This window comes from Protopterus annectens, chromosome 6.part0 (genome assembly GCF_019279795.1).
Source record: "Protopterus annectens isolate FY-2018-M chromosome 6.part0, PAN1.0, whole genome shotgun sequence".
NCBI lineage: Eukaryota > Metazoa > Chordata > Ceratodontiformes > Protopteridae > Protopterus > Protopterus annectens.
The window spans coordinates 471,250,579-471,267,177 of record NC_056737.1 but is presented as its reverse complement, the minus strand read 5'-3'; the positions used below and the strand labels follow the sequence as shown (position 1 = coordinate 471,267,177).

Here is a 16,599-nt window from a genome sequence, read left to right as displayed (position 1 = left end):
TTGTACAGAGTTTCTGAGATCCATTCAATATAGTCTGCTGTGTTCTCGGGATTTGGAAGGGCAATGAATTTTGAAAAAACACTTAATAAAAGGTAATTTGCCTTGGAATAGTTCCTAACTGTTTTAATAGGTTTACGTAGTTGATTTTGATTCCAAAGGAGACAGCTTTATGGTCGGACCTCAGCAGGGAGGATGAGACATTAGCAGAGGGTGCAGCATTCTCCCATATCTGTGAGCACTCCAGTTTGTTGGTGCCTCTAGTGAGTGTATTCACTTTTTTTGACAAGGGCATTTCTATTTACTAAGTCCAGGAATCTCTGTCACCTGTAGATTTGAGGCCATGATGAATTGCCAGTGCATAGAGAGGTATTTAAAGTCTCCCATGAGTAGGGTATTGTGAGCTTCTTGGGATATGGAAGGTGACCTATAGCTGGCTAGGATATGGTGTGGGATTTTGTCGATGGTAATCTGCACATGGAGGAACTCCAGTACATCATCCTGTTTGATCACCCTAGAGGTATGCTTGTCACTGATGTATATTGAGACACTCCACCTTTAGCTCTTGTTTGTGCAGTTACTGGTCTAAAACTGTGGAAGGCACTGAAACTTTGCACTCCTGGGTACTCTCTGCAGCTTTAAACCATATCTCTGTAACTGCACAAATGAATCCAACTACCTGTTGTGGACAGAGAACCCAAAGACTTCTGCACCCAAAGCAAATGTGCTACCTGTTGAACTACGGAAATTATTCATTTCCTTGCTAAGAGATTGCCCTACCCTCCAATACAAAATGTGTTTACTTAGAATGGCAGTACTCAGAATTACAGCATATTTTGAGAACCGTCCTCTGGCCAGACTCTCTGAAACTTTATTCCATTAACACTCTCTGGTTTGTCTTTTTTACCATGTTTTTACACAGTGTAATAATAAGGCTTTCTTTTCCCGCTGTGAAACAGTGGTTAAGTCACATTTTTTTAAATGAATCAGCAGGTTCTCTTTATCATGCATTCTCTGTTTCTGTTATTGATAATGCTTCACTATTTCTGTCAGTTGTTTGGGGTTTCTTTGCTCTGGAAGTATTAAGTAAAAGAAATTTGAATTCCTAAAGATGCAATATGTCTTTGGCATCAGAGGGAGAGAGACAGAAAGCAGCTGTGACAGTACACAGTAAAAGAACTGTAAATCCCTCCAGCTGGGTGGGGAAGCGACAAGCACCTTTCTCTGGGTGTTTTCCTTGGGTCAAAAACTTTAAAATATAATTAGTAATGTGATGTATGGGCAAGAGAAACAAATTCCTAAATAAAGTATTGCATGATTTCATCCAGATCCGACATGGTGTGCACCAAGGAAGATGAATAACATAGGAATGCTAGAGAGAGAGAGACAAGTAAGTTATTTATTTATATTTGTATTTATCTGTTCGGGGATCTCTTTGTAGGGAGGAAAATACACTTTGGGAGAAAAATTAAATGTTGTCTTTAGGCAATACTTGTCATTTACATGATTGGGTAGTTCATGAGCTGCCTCTTATTATGTCAGGCTGCCACCTTCTCTAGGAAGAGGTTCACATCACATCTGTTAAATTTTCCCATAAAGGCCAGGTACTTGAGTCCACAGTCATGCACAGATATGGTTTAAGACTGTGGAACACGATACAAACACATATGACTTTATATGTAGCAGAACTTCTGTCCTTAGCTAATGCCATATTCAGCCTCATCCGAACCATTGCATCTTCTATGGAAATGGGCTCTGTGAAGTGGCACTAAACATTTTTTAAGCATCTGTGCTCAGGACAACAGAGCTACACTTCTGATACTAAGCTTCCACCACCATCAAACTGACTTCCTGACAAGCTGCTGTTACTCCTGGGTTTAGCTCAGTACTGTGTCAGAGTGAGTTTTCATGAGGTGCCTCTGCATTTTCACTACCATGCTCATACCTGGCTATCTGTAGCAGCCAATCTGTTGTGTTAGGCAGTCACCCCTGTCAGAAGCATTTTCAGATGGCATCCCAACGTGCTTCAGACAGGCTTTTCTTTCCTGTGCATTAAAGTTATCCTAGCCAAAGTGAACAGTCACTTTCACAATTCCCTTACAAATATAACTTTATTACATAATATTGTGTAATACAAAAAATAAATTAAAAAATACATTTTTTGGACAAGTATTCACAGAACACAGCTTATGCTTTTTGACATAAGTTCACACTGTCACATGTTTCTACTGCAGTGGAAATAAAGGTCATGTAAACCACCATCAGGCAAACAGAATTATTAACATTCCAAAGACTCGGATGGCATGGTATGCAAGAGGGAAGGAAGGAGACAGTAAAATACAGGGCAGTCAGACAGGCTAAAAATAATTAATACAGTACTGGTGATGTTAACAGAAAATGTATTTACAGTAGCGTTTCCCATATAAATTAATGACGGACATGTAAACAGTTTATGAAACAAACAAAAACACTGGTGAACCTGGTGCAAACAACACAAAGGTACAGTTAAGGGAAAAGGAACTAAAACAATTAGCCTGTTATGCAGGATATATTCTTTCTGATTTCATTTCATATCCATTAAAACATCTTCATTTAGCTGCTTGTCTCTGTAGCCTGCAGTATTAAGAACATGCATTCAGTCTTGGTGTAAGTCGCTCTCACTTTATCCTGTAATATGTCATGTTTTTCTTGGGAAAGATTCTCTGAGAGTAATTAAAAATAACCTAAGGCTGATTCCTTAAGCTTCTGTTGTGCTACAAATAAAAGCCCAGACTTCACCAGACCTAAATTACACATGCTACAGTGAACTTAAGGGACCTCCACTTTCAAGTAGGAGAGAGCATGACCTGCTTTAGCCTACAAAAAAAGTTAGCGTTGTGACTTTTTGCACAAGTAATTGATACTGTAAACATAAAAAAATAAATATCTAGAGAATTATAGAGAATGTCTGCATTTTTTGAAGCAAAAAAAAAATCAGAGAAACTCGAGTGGGCATTCAGCTTTCTATGGTGAACACAAAGATACTTGCATTCTTTGTAAGGCTTTCTATGCAAAACGACTGATGGCTGCAGTTCTCCAAAGTAAAGGCCAGTAGTGTTTTGTGACCACAGCTGTTCCGTATGTTTGGCCGCTCAGTATGAGGCAGCTATGTAGCGAAATACTAAGATGTGCTAAAGTGATGTTTCTACTGCAACACAACAAAAAAGCTGATGTCACTACCATAGCACAAAACACAACATAGAGAAAGGAATTACATACACTACCTAAGTACATTACAAATGAATGACTTACATAACAATGAAGACTTTTTGTGCAAAACCTGGGAGTTAGTCAGCTAGCATGAAAGTTCCGAGCTAGGAAAGAGAATAATCTGAATTTGGTATCAGGGCTCATATTATAATACTCTATATAGCATATGATGATCACGCCCTGTCCCCGCATATTATAATATTTTATAAAGCATATGATGATCATTTTCTGTCCCCTCACCCCTCTTTCTTTTATTGGCACTTGGTTGTTTTTGTCATGTTCAATGACTCACAGTGCCCCCCCCCCAATCAAAAGCATTACTTTGTGGATGTAGTTGCGTTGTGATGTACTTGCTAATATAAATTATGATTTAATTGGTAGGGTTTTAATACATCATAATTTTTAATATTCCACTGTGCACATTAGACAATTCAGATTGACTGGAAAGGAAATAGTGATTTCAGGAGGGGAAGGTGGAATTCAGTTTATGAAAGAATGCAATGCATTTAGAAGGCAAACCTAACATAAAACCCTACATCACAGAATCGGTTTGCCTTGTTTTCCATTTAGTCAGTGACGTGCAATATGTTTTTCCTAGTGTCATCTGTCGGTAACAGGTCATTAAGGTGACATTTATTTTTGAATCCATCAACAAATATGACAAACCAACATAGACAATATGAGTTCTGTGCATTATTTTCATTCATGCTTAATATAATTCAAGTATAAGTCAAGACTTTCAATTATGTTTATAAGGGATTCATTCTACCCCTTCTCTGTTTGCAGTACATTTAACTCGGAAAAAAAATAGCTCTGTAGATAAATGTGTACAGGTGTGCCACTAACTTCTGTAAAAAAGGCTAAGAACCATTCAGTAAGATAAAAACTCACTTTTCTGTAATCCTTTTGTTAGAAATTTTACATACGGCTTACTAATTCAAGAAGTTTGCATTAATAGAATGAAAAGTATATATATATGACAGCCAGCAAAAGAAGTTAACTGCCCAAAATGTTATATGATAATTAACTATCCAGTACAAGTCTTTAGTCCATAACTTGGTATGTGCATTGCACCAGTGAAAGCATAAGATGAATATTATCACAGACTAAAAGTCCAATTGACATAGAGAAGGGTGTCGGGGTGAGGGGGTTCAGAAGCATGGGAACCTGAAATACACTTCTGAAAATTTTGGCTGTACTCCTGTAAGAAACATTCCTGTCCACTGATATAATGGAAACACTCATATCACAATACATGAATTTATTTATAATAAAAATAGACGCAAATACTTGAGTACATATTATGTAAAGCTGCAATACAAAGGTCATCCTCATGTGCCCTCAGATTAGGAGTCTGTGGTAAGCAGTTTACTGGAATGAGAATGTTAGTAAAACTAATCATGTACTGAATGTTCTCTTCCACCTAGTGTTGCACGCCTTTGTACAGGAAACTATTCAAAACTGTTGCCTGCAATTACCAGAAGTTTAACACCTTGGAGGAACTTCCTTGGGCACACTACATGTGTCTGAATTGTTATTTACTTATTTCAGTTTCATAACTGCACAAGTACTGGACCAAAGACCCATTGTGTTATGCAGCATAACACTTAGCTGTTTGTAAGTAACAATATACTACCTATAAGCATAACCTGTCCTCTGCTACTTCAGTTACAGCTTAGGTGAAGTGTAGCCAGTTTACGCTAAAAGTAGGACAAACTAAGGACAAAGTTTCCACAATAACACCAGCTAACTAGACATTTGGTGCAGGGAGGCTCACCTCTCCACCCTGTATTTTTATTAAAATTACATCTAATATTAATCTATGTGAAAACCAACTAGTTTAGCACCGCCATTGCCATCTTGTATGTAACATGCTATAACCTCTCTGGCATTCACTCTCCACTTGGTACTAGAACCTTTTGAATTCATCCGTGTACATTTGGGTTTGCTTTAGCTGAAAAACAAAAGGGACTAAAGAAGCAAGGCAACTCCTAGTGACCTTTACTGGCTAATCCTGCAATGATCACTTATGTTAAAGGCAATGGAACATGTAGTGTAATAGTGGTTTTAGTTGGTTGTGCCCTAGCTAAAGTGCAAATACTAATTTTAAGATGACAGACAGATACTTCTTGACAAACTATCAGCCCCTGTTGCTCGTTCAACAAAAGTGGAATGTTCAGTCTGTTTCTTGAGAGTGGCTGCTTGCCCTTTTGAAGAAGTGTCTGGGAAGTTGATCACGGACAGTAATGGAAATGACAGTTCTGTATCATAAAGGTAAGGCAGAATGGTGATAGCTGCTGCTTCAATGGCAAACAAGTGGTCATCTTCTACATCAGGACAAAAGAGTCTCATAAAGTCTGCAAGTCTTATAAGGTATTCAAGATTATGTCCAGATTGTCCCCTGGATATTGCAATCTCAGCAGCTATCTGTTCAGGTGGTGCTGGGCCCAAATAAATAGGGTTCTCTGGTGTTGCAATGTAGACCAGTGCCATGATGTTGATACCATCACAGTCCACCTCTTCCTCCCTTGGGATAAACTCTACCAACTGGGTCTTGTAGCCACCACGCTTGCTTTCCCGGATGCACAAGTAATCTAAAGCTGGAGCAATTTGGTGGTCTCGTATCTCATAGGCCACTCCCCATGTGCAAGCCTGAAATACAAAAGAACAGTTTATTTAATGAGGTTTACATTCTGAAGAAGCTGCAGCACACACAAAAACTTGCTCAAGGAGATCACAACTTTAGAAAACGATAAATGTGAGTAAAGTAATAGAATGAGGTAATGAAAGTTATTTTTGTTGCTGCTTGTAGCATCATATGCATGCAATTACATGTGATTTCAAAAGTTGACACAGAGCAAAATGTATAATTACTGGTCATTTTGGTCTATCTAACATAATAGCATGGGAAAGAAATACAATTTCAGCAACCGAGACACAGACTGGGTCTTATATATGAAAATTATACATTCTGTAGTCTGGCCTCTGCAATAAGGAAATGGTCTAATTTTGCAAACTGATGGCAAAGCAGCTGGTGTGCTGCCTCATCTCTTCCAGATGAATGGGTCAAGTCGGGGAATAAAATCTGCATGTAGGAAATCATATAATATGGAAAGCAAGAAGTGGGTGCAAGAAGATAGGGGAAGGCAAAATAAAGGAGTTGTCACTTGTCTCTTTCTATTGACTGGTTTAACGGACAATCATATGCAAGAATATTTTCCTGGCCTTAACTGGGGAAGGAGTCTTCTTAGTCTTTGACAATTTAAAAGAAGTCTCAAGAAGAGATCAATGCATGTGGGTACAGGAGCTACCTCCTAAAAATGGCACACTAGGTCTGCTTGATGAAATGACAAATACTTTTATGACAAACATTTAAAATACAGTTTTTCTTTTGAATGTGGGTCCTAGTACTGTATTTTACAGAATCATACCCATCTGAGACTACATACTAAATTCAGAGGCTAAAACTACCCTTTATGTGTAAATCCCCTCAACAGCTACTCCTTTTAGTGAACAAGTACTTTAGTCAAAGTGCCAGAAAATGTGAGTTAGCCATGTGTCAAATTGCTTACTGTTGGTTTAGGATGCAAATATAGGCCTTCCTTGTTGTGTCTTATGTTCAACCCACCTCAGCCTTGGTATGAGGCATTGTGTGTTGTGCTAATTAAGCTCATACATCACTACAGACATTATTTTAAAGGGAAATTGTTGCCATTAGTCTGTAGGGATCTAACAAGTCATATCACTGCAAAGCTATAGAGGAAACAAAACCATGTCAAGTGGCATGTTAGATGGGGAAATACTGGTGTTGTGTTAACCAGTTCAGGATAGAATTACAAGACTTGGACAGATTACTGCTTGGAAAAGAGCCTAAAATAAGAAAAAGAAGCCAAGAAAAAAAATTGAACTTACATCACATTCTTCCACAAGTGTCACCACACGGCCAGGCTGAAAGAAACAAAAAATATTATATCAAAAACATATAATTTACCTTTTGATTTCAAAATCAAGACTGTTAACTGAACACCCCCCCCCCCCAAAAAAAAAAAAAAACACACACAAAAAAAAAACCTCCAGCACCAGAATGAAGATGTAAACGAACCCTCTTATGCAGGTTCATCCGCAATAGTAAAGAGATATTACCTCAGTCCTGTTGCCTATAAGTGGCAGTTTGATAAGCATGCACATTGCTGAACACATCTCAGTTATCACAAATCATGAAGCATGCCCTTTGTCAAATTCCACTCTCCATTGCTTATTACAGCATCTCCGTAATGGACATAACTCAGTATAACTAACGCAGTAATCTATTTTTATGTATCTCAAAGACCACTAAGGTCCAAGTGCTGTTCCCTTAAATTACATCTTAATATATTTTCACACCCTTTGAAATAACTATTCAACTAAATTTCCTACTCATTTGAATTTTGTCAACGTTCCTTACTCTATAGTTGACTCATGAAACGTATTCATTCGATCTACAACACTTTCGGTGAGAAAAAAGTTTTGGTCACATCTTGCACGTCTTCTTATTTATGGACGGTGACAATTAAAGCAAGTCTTGGGGTAATGGGACTAAAGCTGCTGAAAAAAAAACTATACGTACGAACATACCTCTAAACTGGTACAGGTTTTCGCAGAATATCCAGATTATTGCCTCATATTTTGGCCATTTTCATAAAATTTTGGTTTTCTGGCAAATGTGTGGCAAATCGTTAAAGACTGAATTCAGAAAATAATGAACGACATTTGAGTTTTGGACTTCATATCCTTCAGAGTTCATGCTAATGAAAAACCTGTCAGTTTAGCAACTTTCTAAGTTTGTAAGAGCAATATATCGTCCCTATTTGGGGGCCTTTGTCCCACTTTTACTTATGGGTTTGTCTAGGTTGAGAGGTATGCGTACGAAACAAAAACAGACTCAACAGTACAAGAAAACATCAAGAAGACCACAAGTGTCACAAGACATTCCGATTAGTAAATAAAACCGGCATAATAAACTAACCCTTCGTGCGCTCATTCTTGAGATTATGACGCTGTTAACTGTCTTATGTCAGGACACATGGGCAGGCCTGTATGGGTCATAAAATAAAAAGGAGTAGGTGTCTACGATTAGAATGGTTTGCCGGACACTGCGTTTTAAGGGTGTTATATGACTAGCTGGGGTTGCCAGTGGGACTTTAAGCATGTACACTCAATGGACACTCATTTTTACCAAGAGGTATATGTGAGGGCAACAATATGATGCAGTCAGTATAAAATTAAAATTTATGTCTATATTTCTAGCTCAAACAGAACGCTGCTGTTAATAGGATGACTTACCATTTTCTCATTGCCTCTGTGAAAGGTGTCTCCATGCCAAAACCGACGGTTGTAGCCCCGAATGAAGCCCACTTTGCATGAGGTGTACTCGAAATCGGGTTTCCATACCAGTGAACCATAGCCGAAGATCCAGAGCGCAGAGGTTTGATACTCTGGAGGCAACTCCCTCATCATGATTCTAATGAGGATGCTAATTCCTTATATTATTTGAAAATACCCCTCTGCTTCCAGAATCTCACCAGCTTTTTTCGAGCTCAGGCTGGGAAGCAGATTATATTCTTTAGCTCTGTCACAGTTTAATGTTGGGAAGCAGAGTTTATTCTTTAGTCTATCCTAGCCTGCTGAGCCGGACGGATGCTGTAGACAACCTTTCAAGTGTGTCAGTCTCCTTTTCTGTCCGCTTGCTTTTCAGTTTAAGTGGCAATTCCACCTGTGCGACATGTGCAGTTCTTGGATATCTGAAAGCGGGGTGCATCAGTCAGTCAGTTAAAAGTTTACTGCCAGGGACTCCTGTTTGCTGGACTTCCATTGTTACCTTTGCTGGTCCCTGTGGATCAACACTCAAAGCAGTAAATGACTGGATTCAACAACTTGCCACTTTTCCTCTCGGGGTATAATGCTCAGATTGGCAGCAATCAAGTTAGCTGTAGACTACAGCTACCTGTCCTTCAGGCTGCCACCCAGTAACACAATATTACCTGCCGCCTCACACTAAATACTACCAGCGACACGAAGGACCACTGATGGGATAAAGCAGACAACCTCTCCATTTAAATATTTTCTCACTCCGCCCGTATTACATTTTTCAGCAGCTCACCTTTTTTCTCTAAAAGACCGACAGCTGTCTGAGCAATCATTCTCAAAAGGAGGTGGGAAATTGAGGCCCCTTACACCAATAACTGTTAATCTGCCTATGGAAAGGTCAACCCCTTTATAGTTATAAATACGACACACCTCTCAATGTTACAGACTGGCCAAAAATCTAAGGTTGGCACACTTGTAGGCGTGGCTTACTGTTTAAGGGGGTGGAGTAGCCTGGCATAGTGTAGCTTGTCATAGGACTAAATTGCTGTCGGTCAAAGAGACGAGCACTATGCAAATTCAGACTGATGCAAGAACGCTGCGGTCTTTCAGTTTTGCTTGAAGCAAACGGGTACCGAGATTGCATCAGACTTAAACTTAAAAAAAAAAAAAAAATCAGACTGAAACCTGTACGATTGCTGATGAAATAAGTACCCGTGATGAGAACAGCTTGCTAACCTTAAAATATACAGTTTCTAATGCAGCAATATGCTTTTTTTAACTATGTATTTATAATTGGCAATTTTAGTTGAGGCAGATGAGCTGATTTTCACTGACGATGTTACTACCGCATGCGGATTACATTTGTATTATTTTCAATCTCTGAGACATTTCTTATTGTAATATATTTTATAGGGCTTAGTTTAAATTCAAATTTAAAAAAAAATGCAGTTTATTCATTTGCTTTTACTGTATTTGTCTTTCCTCCTACCTTATTTTGCTTTTCTTAAAAGTACTCAATTGTATTTATTCGGCTGCATTTATTATTGCTTGGTAGTAGCCTGATTAAATTGTAACTGCTATTCTAAGTCTTTTGGTTTAAGCACTTGGGCTTCATACAGGCTGTTTTACATTAAGAAGGTTTGTGGTCTGCACTGTTGTGGCAGGACAGGTAGCTTACATCCTTCTAAGCTGGGAATTGCTGGTTGAAGGCCCAGTGTCCACTATTCTAAAAGTGTATTAGTTCTGGCATAAGCACTTGGGCTTCAGGACAGTTATTCTACATTAAGAAGGTTTGTGGTCTGCACTCTTGTGGGAGGAGAAGCTGGATTCTGCCCTTGATCTGGGAATATCTGGTCACAGACTTATTGTGCCTGCCTGGTGCGGCTTATTGCTGTAGCATAGACCAGATTCAGGTCTACTGAATCTAGCTTTGTTTGTATAACTTGAGCACTGATCCAGGCCATATTTTTTGGAGAAGGTTCCCCTGCACGCTAGTAAGCAGGGGTGTGCAGTTAGAACTTGTCTGATTGAAGACTGCTGGAACAGGGCTCAGTTTTGAGCTTTTTTTCCTGGTTAATTGGGTAACTTGTTTAAATCAGTTTGTTAGTTTTCTATTGTTTTATATATATATATATATATATATATATATATATATATATATAAAATTGTACTGTATTTATCTGCTTTTACTGTATTTGTGTTCTTCCTACTTTATTACTAGGGGCATTGACTGCAACTCTGACCTGCGATATATAACAATAAGTATCCTTTTCTGTGCATTTAAAGTGTTTTTTGAGTGTATCTGCTTTATTTTCTAAAAAACAAAAAAATATATATATACATATGCTTGTTTCCCACCTTTCTAAGCTAGTATAGTCCAGTTTTCAGGTTAGTGCTGAATTCAGGGCTGTGTTACAAATCTCTGTGTTTACCCATACCTTGGATAGAAGGAAGTTCTCTGTTCACCTGTGAGAGAGAGGAGCATTGAGCAGCCTGTCTGTCCTTGGAGGAGTGGTTTCAGCCCAGAAATTAGTAGTTTATTGGTCATTTTGTGCTAATTTCTATCTCTTTCATTTCCTTGCTATAAATACCGTATTTGCCCAGTTTTGCACGCCGGGCAGTGCCGGTTAGCTAGGGTAAAACTATTCCCGGTTCCACAAAGTCTCCTCTTCAATTTTTCCCTTGGAACTAGACAAACTTTCAACTTAAGCACTCAAGCCACTCATTTCTCAGCCTGGCACTTACTCCAAACTTATAGCAAGCACTTATAAACCCTAGCACTAGACCCTCCTGTACTGTACAGAAGGACAAGGCTCTCTATTCGACCTTACCAGCCATCCAGTAAAACAGTTCACTGTACCTATCCAGGCATGTCCAAAGGGCAGTTTCAGGTGTACTCTCCAGTCCACCTGGTGAATCTGGGCATTTTGAGGCAATGTTACAACTGCTTCATGTACACAGACAACCCTCTCCTCCTACCACCAAACAGTAATACATGCGAGAGATGCAATTATACAGCCAAACTGGAGGCTAAGCTCTCTCAACCCAAGACTGGATCAGACAGTCAAGAGGAGAAGGGAAATACTTGCATTACACGGCCAGTCTCACATAGACCCATTAAAGCAGTACTGGCAAAGAACACACATAAATACATGAAAACATACTCGGAGGCTCTAAATAAAAATCTGCAGAAGCAACAGAGACCTCCAAAGCAAACATCCAAGCAACCTCCACCCCCTAACACAAACCATGAAACACATACTTCACAAAACCATGCAATCACAGCCCTTAAGGCAAAATAACATACCCAACATACTAGTAATAGGTGACTCTATAGAAGAATGTAGAGTCCCTGAAATCACAGACACTCAGGTTAAAACAGCCCTCTTCAAAGCCAAAAACACAGCATCAATGGGACTGGACGGTGTCCCAGGCTGTGTCCTACAGGAGCTCAAAGATGAACTAACCCCTCACCTAAACACACTGTTCAAACTCAGCCTCTCCACAGGCTACGTACCCATAGAGTGGCGCACAGCAGCGTTTATTCTGCTCCACAAAGTGGAGCCACAACAGACCCCAGGAACTGTCGCCCTATAAGCCTGACTAGCTTGGTCTGCAAGGCTATGGAGTGCATCATCATGGAACTCATTAACAGAGACATTGGGAACCTCCAAACACTGGACCCTACCCAGTTCAGCTTTGTTAAGGGTAGATCATGCATTCTAAACCTGGTGGACTTCTTTGAGACAGTTACCAAGGCTATAGATGAAGGAAAGGTGGTACACACAGCCTACCTAGACCTCACAAAGGCCTTCGACACCATTCCCCATTCTGGCATTATAGACAAGCTCACCAGCCTGAACATAAACACCTACGAGAGTTGAGGGAGCTAGGTCCAACTCTAAATCGGTTACAAGTGGAGTTCCCCAAGGCTCAGTCCTAGGACCTCTCCTGTTCGGCATATACTTCTCAGAGGTACAGGCAAGCAGAGAAGGACTATGGCTGACCAAGTTTGCAGACGACTGCAAACTAGGGGCTATAATTGACTCTCCGGCTGACACAGACATCCTCCAAAAGGGTCTCACTGAGACGGATACCTGGTGTCAAAATCATGGCCTCAAGTTAAATGCCAAAAAGTGCATAGTCATCCCCTTTGGAAAAAACAAAGTACCCACAAACTATCACATAGGTGGTAGTCCCCTAAATATGGAAGACGTAATAAGGAATCTGGGAACTCAAGTATATGGTAATCTCACCTTTGATAATCACATTGCCGAAGTGGTTAGAAAATCCTTCTACGTGGCTCACCTAATCACAAAAGGGTTCGCATCCAGATCAAAAGAGGTCATTGTGCCCCTATACTCATCACTCATCAGACCCATCATAGAGTACAACGCCCCATTTGGGATGTACTTTACAAGACACCTGCAACAGCTGGAAAGACCACAGAAGTACCTCAAAAAGAGGATCACTGGCGTCAAACAGATGCCCTATGCAGCTCAACTGAAGAAATTACAGCTGTATGTGGTTGCATACTGCCTACTCAGAGGTGATCTCTGCCTGACATACAAGGCCATGTCCAACCCAGAATTGATGGACATGCTCCACCTAAAGAAAACCTTATCCCCACGAGCCACACGCTCTAGGGATCTAAACCTCACCACAACAATAAAAAGGACGTGCTGGAGGGACAGATTCCTGTCCCAGTGACTTCCCATGCTTTGGAACAAGATCCCAATCTACATTAGGCAGAGCTCCTCGCTAACACTCTTCAAAAGAAATCTTGCTGAGTGGATGGGAAACAGAAAGTTTACCTCAGGGATCACTTCAGTGGCTCTGCTGGACAGAGGCACAGGGAACTAATCTAAGGGGGCAGCGAAAGCCAACACATTCTGGCTAGGCTTATAAATGCCTTCAGGCAGATAGCCTAGTACCTACCTATGAACCTGTGAACCTATTATTTCTCCTAGAGGGCAAGACAAGATCAAATCTCACTTCTGTGAAAGGAGAACAAGATGGTTGTAGATGGCCTCACTATATTAATAATTGGTACATTCATAGAGGACTCTTGTGCATTTTATATCCTTATTATACCTCAGATCTCATAAGCATATTGGGAAACTTGTAGACACCGACAGACCCTGTGTTTTTTGTTTGCGTGGTATGATTTTACGGCTATTCGCCACTCTCAGGCACAACCACACCAGTGTCCCTTTTGATACATTTCATGTTTATGTTTTATAGATATTGGTATGTGGTTGTAATGTGTATGAAAACCACCCACGCGGTGGTTCTAAACATCCCCCTTCCAAAAAAAAAAAAAATAACACATATGCGACATTTATATGGTATTGCATTTAATTACAGTATTGCAAAATTTTTGATTGTTGTGCCACCCACAAGAAATCCATAGTTTTTTTTTCTCTTTAAGAATGACCTGAGCTTAGTATTTATATGTCATCTCAGGGTTAGTGTAGAACCCCTGTGTAAAGAAGCTACTACATTTTACTTCAGTTTCCTTCTTTTATATCCTACTTGAATAACATAAGAGCATCTGCATTTCTCATAATTGTGTGAAATACCTTAGTTGTGGGGACTTTGATATACTATGGAAAGACAGCATGGGATAATAACTGGTAATAACTGGAAGCAACTGGGGCATCAGATGCAAGGCATCACACATTCACAATAGAAAGATCGTAGCTAAGTCCGACTCTAAACCGGTTACAAGTGGCATTCCCCAGGGCTCAGTCCTAGGACCCCTCCTGTTCAGCATATACTTCTCAGAGGTACAGGCAAGCCCAGGAGGACTATGGCTGACCAAGTTCGCAGACCACTGCAAACTAGGGGCTATAATTGACTCTCCAGCTGACACAGACAGCCGCCAAAAGTGTCTCACTAAGACGGATACCTGGTGTCAAAATCATGGCCTCAAGCTAAATGCCAAAAAGTGCATAGTCATCTCCTTTGGAAAAAAAGTACCCACAATCTACCACATAGGTGGTAGTCTCCTAAATATGGAAGACGTAATAAGGGATCTGGGGACCTAAGGAGATAGTAATCTCACCTTTGATAATCACATTGCCAAAGTGGTTAGAAAATCCTTCTATGTGGCCCACCTAATCACAAAAGGGTTCACATCCAGATCAAAAGAGGTCATTGTGCTCCTCTACTCATCAGACCCATCATAGAGTACAACGCTCCATTTGGGATGTACCTTACAAGACACCTGCAACAGCTGGAAAGACCACAGAAGTACCTCACCAAGAGGATCACTGGCTTCAAACAGATGCCCTATTTAGCTTGATTGAAGAAGCTCCAGCTGTACTCGGTTACATACCGCCTACTCAGAGGTGATCTCTGCCTGACATACAAGGCCATGTCCAACTCAGAATTGATGAACATGCTCCACCTAAAGAAAACCTTATCCCCTCGAGCCACATGCTCTAGGGATCTAAACCTCACCACAACAATAAATAGGACGTGCTGGAGGGATAGATTCCTGTCCCAGAGACTTCCCATGCTTTGGAACAAGATTTCAATCTACATTAGGCAGAGCTCCTCGCTAACACTCTTCAAAAGCAACCTTGACGAGTGGATGGGAAACTGAAAGTTTACCCTGGGGATCACTTCAGTGGCTGCGCTGGACAGAGGCACAGGGAACTAATCTAAGGGGGCTGGCTAGGTTTATAAATGCCTTTGGGCAGATAGCCTAGTACCTACCTATGAACTTATCTTAACAAACACAGCTTTACATAGTCATGGCATTACTTCGATTAAGGGTATAGCCAGATATACTCCGTGTACTCGAGTACATTTCTGCTGTGAGCAACACTCAGGAAAAAAAACAGTATGGCTTACAGAGGCCAAAAGATATCTGCAATTGTCTACATAAATGCCTACAATGAAGATCTGTACACAGCTTTCTTAGAAATAAATATTCATTTGAAAAATACATTATTTTAATTGCTGTAAGGGAAACATTTGTAAAAGCACAGTGGCACAGAGGGTAGCATTATCATCTCATAGAAAGAGGTTTTCCAGTTCAAGTCTCAGTTGTGTTGTATTCTGTGCAGTCTGTTTGCCCTCCCTGTATTTCCATGGATTTTCTCTGGTTGCTCCAGTTTCCCCTCCACTCTTCAAAGACATGCAGTACTTGGATTGGATGCTCTAAATTGGCTATAGGTGTGAATGTTTGCATGTGTGCATGTTGTATGGAAGAACAACTGTGACAGGGCTAGCCACTCGATGGTGTGAACATTCCCTCTAGATGATTGTCACTGTTGAAGTGTTACTCTGACCCCATGTGCAAAAAGTGGAAAAAGAGGTTGTGGATGGATGGAAACAAGTGTAAAAGAGTCATTACCCCTTTACATATCTCTGAACATCTTTGTTCAAGAATTTTAAAGCCAAAAATAATATGGGGACAAAGTCACAAAATTGGGGACAATTTTCAGATATTACTCTCAGTCTCATAAAAAGTTAATAGATCAAATTATAGATCAGTATGTATAGATCAGTATGTATTTTTGAACAATAAGGCATACAAAACTAATGTCTGTAAATACTGACTGTAATAGAAAATCAAAACTATAAGGCAATATGAGATATGTTATAAAGCATAATGGACAACTGGGAAGTATACACCTTCACTGTCTGAGGGGCAGTATTTGGAGAGATGTGCACGTTTTGAACATGAGGTGGGGATCACAATATAAGGCTATGAGAACAAAACAAGAATTATTTGCCACATGCGTGCATTAGATCAAAATGGCACAGTGAGCATGCCCAACCTAAACTTCAGTAAAGTCAGTTTTAGGGTGGCAACATGGGTAGAGTTTCAACTAGATATTCTACAGAGGAAAGTCGAACAGTTCAGTTCATTTCTGTGAAAGGATGGTTATTAGCTGAATACCACAGGAGTTATTAAAAGTGCCTGTCCTTTTCATTAGTTATATGACTGATATTATAGAGGGTTTGAAATGGAAAATTTGCCAGTTTACCTAC

At 40.0% G+C, this 16,599-nt stretch overlaps 1 protein-coding gene across 1 annotated transcript; it reads right to left on the bottom strand.

The window, feature by feature from the left end:
* Positions 1-2,089: 2,089 nt before the first annotated feature.
* CHAC1 (ChaC glutathione specific gamma-glutamylcyclotransferase 1) lies at positions 2,090-9,416 on the bottom strand. The gene is made up of 3 exons (XM_044074203.1): positions 8,569-9,416; positions 7,159-7,194; positions 2,090-5,898 (listed from the first exon to the last, which is right to left on the bottom strand). The coding sequence occupies exons 1-3, from the start codon at positions 8,740-8,742 to the stop codon at positions 5,353-5,355; spliced, it is 756 nt and encodes a 251-aa protein (XP_043930138.1). The 5' UTR covers positions 8,743-9,416; the 3' UTR covers positions 2,090-5,352.
* Positions 9,417-16,599: the final 7,183 nt, after the last annotated feature.